The 5,024-nt window shown below is 51.8% G+C and overlaps 1 protein-coding gene across 1 annotated transcript; it reads right to left on the bottom strand.

Moving 5' to 3' along the window:
• Nucleotides 1-302: 302 nt before the first annotated feature.
• LOC131559707 (olfactory receptor 14J1-like) lies at nucleotides 303-1,235 on the bottom strand. The gene has a single exon (XM_058808142.1). It carries the CDS (start codon nucleotides 1,233-1,235, stop codon nucleotides 303-305), a length of 933 nt encoding a protein of 310 aa, XP_058664125.1.
• Between the last annotated feature and the right edge of the window lie 3,789 nt (nucleotides 1,236-5,024).

Here is a 5,024-nt window from a genome sequence, read left to right as displayed (position 1 = left end):
CCCAGGTCTGCATACAGACATTGCTGCTGCAGCTCCAAAGAAGGCAACAAAAGGGCATCTCTGCTGAAAACTTTGCTGGGAGGTCCTTTAGTTCATTTAAAGGCACTGAGAGCCCCGCCCCTCATGGACACAGTCTCTGGCCACTGGGAAGGTGGAGAGAAACAAAATGAGATATGGCACAACCAATTACATTTATTTTTTGACAATATTAAAAAATGTGAAAAAAAAAAAACACAATCAAACTAAGAAAAATATCAAAGATTACTTTAATAACAAGGGATTTGCAGAAATTGAACAGAAGTTTAATATTTCTGAAAGCATCCAGTCATCAGTCTCCACACTGCAGCCTTGAGCTCCTGGTTCCTCAGGCTGTAGATAAGGGGGTTCAGGGCTGGAGGCACCACCGAGTACAGAACTGACAGGGCCAGATCTAGAGATGGGGATGAGATGGAGCGGGGCTTAAGGTTGGCAAATATGGCAGTACTGACAAACAAGGACACCACAGCCAGGTGAGGGAGGCAGGTGGAAAAGGCTTTGTGCCGTCTTTGCTCAGAGGGGATCCTCAGCACTACCCTGAAGATCTGCACATAGGAGAAAACAATGAACACAAAACAGCCAAAAGCTAAAGAGGCACTGATAGCAATGACCCAAAGTTCCCTGAGATAGGAATTTGAGCAGGAGAGCTTGAGGATTTGGGGCATTTCACAGAAGAACTGGCCAAGGGCATTGCCATGGCACAGGGGCAGGGAAAATGTGTTGGCTGTGAGTAGCAGAGCATTGAGAAAGGCACTGGCCCAGGCAGCTGCTGCTATGTGGGTACAAGCTCTGCTGCCCAGGAGGGTCCCGTAGTGCAGGGGTTTGCAGATGGACACGTAGCGCTCGTAGGACATGATGGTCAGGAGGGCAAGCTGTGATCCGAGGAAGAAGATAATCAGAAAAACCTGTGCAACACATCCAGTATAGAAGATGTCCCTGGTGTCCCAGAGGGAATTGTGCATGGCTTTGGGGACAGTGGTGCAGATGGAGCCCAGGTCACTGAGGGCCAGGTTGAGCAGGAAGAAGAACATGGGCGTGTGCAGGTGGTGGCTGCAGGCTACGGCGCTGATGATGAGGCCGTTGCCCAGGAGGGCAGCCAGGGAGATGCCCAGCAAGAGGCAGAAGTGCAGGAGCTGCAGCTGCCGCGTGTCTGCCAGTGCCAGCAGGAGGAAGTGGCTGATGGAGCTGCTGTTGGACATTTGTTGTGGCTGGCCACGGGGCTCTCTTCATGGAGAAAAAGACACTGAAGGGTTAGATGAGATACCTGCAACCAAAATAAAAGCCATTTCCCATACATACTCCCTTTGAACACACAGACATGGTGTTTAGTATTTTGAAGATCTGGTGTTTTCTTTAAAAGCTTCCCCATGTGTATCCTGGTATTCTTGGATATCAGAAACCCTCAGCATTTCTGCTGCCCCCAGGGAGAACAGGACAAGTTCTATGAGGCAAAGTGATGAGTTAAAACTGAGAGGAGATAGTCTGTCATTCTGACCTATTTGGAGTTTGTCTGTGTTTTAACCTTGCTCAGGTGGAGGATGATCACCTTCTCATGCTTCCCCTGAAATGTCACCAGGCACTGCTGAGAGCAGATGGATTACCCACAGCTCAGCTCCACATTTGTAGCCAGGGATTCATGTTGCTCATTTCACCAACCCAGCAGCATTTTAAGTGTCACAGCATCTCTGCCTTTCCCCAACAATCTTATAACTCAGAGATGCTTTAGGACAGGTTTGACCCTGGATTGAAGCTCCCAGCTTGGACTGAAATCTCAAGGAGATTTCCAAGTGTCCTTATGATGGCATTGGAAGAAGGGAGATGCAGCTCCTTCCCTGGCTGCACTGACAGCATTGCCCAGAGCCGGGCACTGGGGACAGCGTCACCCTGAGCCAGTTGTGCCCCCTTCCAGAGCTCCCAGGGCCAGGCAGCTGCTCCCAGCCCTGTGCTCTGCAAAGGGAACTGGGCCCGGGGCTGCAGAGCTGCCCCACGGCTCTGCTGCAGCTCTGCCTGCACAGGAGGGGCTGCACGCCTTGGAGCCCCAGCCCTGAGGGCACAGGCTGGGCTAGGGGGACAGGAGGGAGGGGGCTTGTTCAGAGGGAGGGGCTGCACTGGAGGGAATCCTGTGGGCATCTCTAACCTCTCCCTGCCACAGCATTGCTGGGGTTTGTTTTCTCTCATTCCCTGATCATCTCTCTGCTTCCTAGAGACTTTCCTCCTACAGGTGTTTCCCTGTGCCTGATCTCTCCCTGCCAGCACTCACAGACCCCAAATCTCTGCGCACTCTCCTTGGCCCTACAGAACCCTGCCTGTTTGCAGGGCACTGGCTGGGGGCAGGTTCTCTTTGCAGCTTGGAGAAAGGACAGCTCAGACTGAGCCTGATTGTTAAGAGCAAAAGTGCTGCTGGTGCTGTCCATGGGCAGAGGGCTGCGAGCACATTAGGGATCTCCTGTGCACCTATTGATCACTAAAAGCAAGAGTTTGGATGTCTCAGGCACTTGTAAAAATTCATAATCAGCCTTTAATATTTATCCCCCCTTCCCTGCCATTGTCCAGTAGTAGGAAACTGAATAAAAAACCACTGGAAATTTCCTCATTTTTATCAAAATCCTTGTCTTGGAAATACTGCATGATTGATCAGAACCCCTCAGCAAGTCAGAGCTTCATGGGCATTTCACCTCCCCTGCACCACAAATACTCAGAGTTGTACTCACAGGGTCTGCAGGCATTGGGATGTTCCAGCTTCAGGAGATCACTCCAGGAGCTGCAGCTGCATTGTCCTGCAGCCAGAGGTTCCTGTGCCAAGGACTGGCAGTGATTCCTCCGCAGGCACTTCTCAGCCCCTTCCCAGTCCTGACTGATTGAAGCTCTCTGTGCCTCTGTGCTGTGCCCGGGGTGACTGCAGGCAGTGCCCCAGCCCTGCTGGGCTGGCAGAAGAGCTGCTCATCAAGAGAAATGTGCTTTTGAAGCTTTGCTTGGTTTCCAGGAGCTGCCTCTGTGGCCAAGAGCCCAGCCCAGCTCAGCAGCACAGACACAGCACCTGGACTTTAATGAGCCTGTGGGGCTTTGTGCTCAGGCCCTGAACATCAGTCCCTGAGAGGGAGCTGAAGAGACCTCTCCAGAATTCCAAGTCACAATCCAACTCCAAATTTTCTTGGAGTTTTAATGGGTCCCACTGAGGGACACGACTGAGCAAGTGTCCCCAGGCCCCAGGCAGAGCAGAGAACTGAAGGCAGTGATGACAGGTGGGCACAAAGAGAAGCCAAGTCTTGGTGCCCTGGGGCACAGCAGCAGGGTCTGTGCCACCAAGGGCTGTGAGGAGACACCTTGTCCTGAGGCCCTGGGGCCTCCTGTCACAGCCCCAGCCAGGCTGGGCGCTGTCAGCCCCTTGTCCTGCGCTCAGCATCCCCCCCTAGCCCACATCCCTGTGGCCTCAAGGATCTGCTGGAAGGAGTCCCTGGGGAGCCTTGCTCAGGAATGGCCCTGGGGGCTCCTGAATGCTCACAGAGTTTTTTTAAAGGACTTTGGCTTTGGCTTTTGCCTTGGAGTGTCTGAGAGGTTTGTGCAATCATGGCTCACAATTACCTGCTTTAATTAGTCCCTGGAGAAGCTTTGTCAGTAACAACACTCAGTGGGCTCATTAATACTTCAAGGTACTTCAGTTATTTTAAGGTACTTGGTGTTTCCATTTTGATACAGATTCTGGAAGATGTTTTGCAATCATGGCCCCAATCATCTGCCTTAACGAGTCCCTTGAGAGCTTTGTACTGACATTCAGTGGGGCTCATCAGTGCCTTGAGATACTCAAGGTTTTAAGGTACTTGGGATTTTTGTTCCCACACTGAGTGTTTGAGAGGTTTTTGTGCCATCCTGGTCTCCAACTCTCTCCTTTAAGGAGTCCATGAGGAGCCTGTGTAGGGGATGGATCTCAGTGGGATGAATTAGTGCTCTGAGACACTTTGGGTGTTTTCTCTGCCTTTGACTCCTGGCAAGGTTTGTGCAATCTCCTCCCAGGCCCTGAGGTTCAAGGGCTCAGCTCCAAATGCACAGTGAGACTCATGAGGATCAATCCTGTCCTGACAAACCCTGGCTCTGCCTTGATTCTCCCTGCTCCAGTGCAGTTTGTTAGGAGGGTTTCCTTTGACAATTATAAAAATAATTCAAAGAGCTTCTAGGAAATATGCATTCCTATTTTAAACGGTGTCTTTTATTGCTGTTCTTACTACGCAAGAGATGATTGCACTATTCAGTGACTGATATTGATGCAGGGACTCTCCTAAGGAGGTCTGGCCTGCCCAGAGAAGCTGTGCCTTGAGCTCTGAGCTAGTGTGGACAACCTTGCTCCACATTCCTCAAGCCCATCGTGTCTCTCCTCACTCACCTGGGACCTGCTTTGTTTGGAGAACTGGCTAAACTCAGCCAAAGAGGGATTTTCTTTCTTTTCATTTTGAAGCAATCTAAAACTCCTGAGTTTCCCCACTGCAAACAGACATCCTCCTCGAGTGTGTGCCGAGCCCAAGCTGCCACCAGGAGCACTCCAGACCTGTCCTGGGTCAGCTGTGAGGGTGCATCATCATCCCAACATGCAGTGGTGCCATTGCAAGGGACTGTTCCATGGACACTTCAGGGACCCCAATGCCGTGTCTGGGTGCCATGGCAACCCCCATCAGTTCAGGTTTCCTTGGAAATCAGCCCAAGGAGCCATTTCTGCAGCCAGGTTCCATGGACACTTGCCTGCAGAGCTGTTGCTGCCCTCGGCTGCCATGGCAACCCTCAGGACAAAGCAGTGCCAGGGCTGTTCCAGGTACAATTGCAATGACACCCGTTGGTGCCACCAGGTGCTGTGGGGACATGAACCTGAGGGAGCACAAATGCCATCAGCCCCTGGAGCCAGCAAGGGCTGGGGGACACCAGGGAAACCACTCAGCTTTGTCCTGGCCTCTGCAGTCAGCCAGAAATTTTTTTCCCATCAGCTGGGATTTTCCTGTGCC

Source organism: Ammospiza caudacuta, chromosome 7 (assembly GCF_027887145.1).
Source record: "Ammospiza caudacuta isolate bAmmCau1 chromosome 7, bAmmCau1.pri, whole genome shotgun sequence".
In the NCBI taxonomy this organism is placed as follows: Eukaryota; Metazoa; Chordata; class Aves; order Passeriformes; family Passerellidae; genus Ammospiza; species Ammospiza caudacuta.
The sequence above is the reverse complement of the archived record's forward strand: the minus strand, read 5'-3'. Positions and strand labels throughout refer to the sequence as shown.

What these genes read in the sequence shown, in the direction of transcription:
- LOC131559707 (XM_058808142.1), bottom strand. Translation starts at nt 1,235, where the DNA reads ATGTCCAACAGCAGCTCCATCAGCCACTTCCTCCTGCTGGCACTGGCA.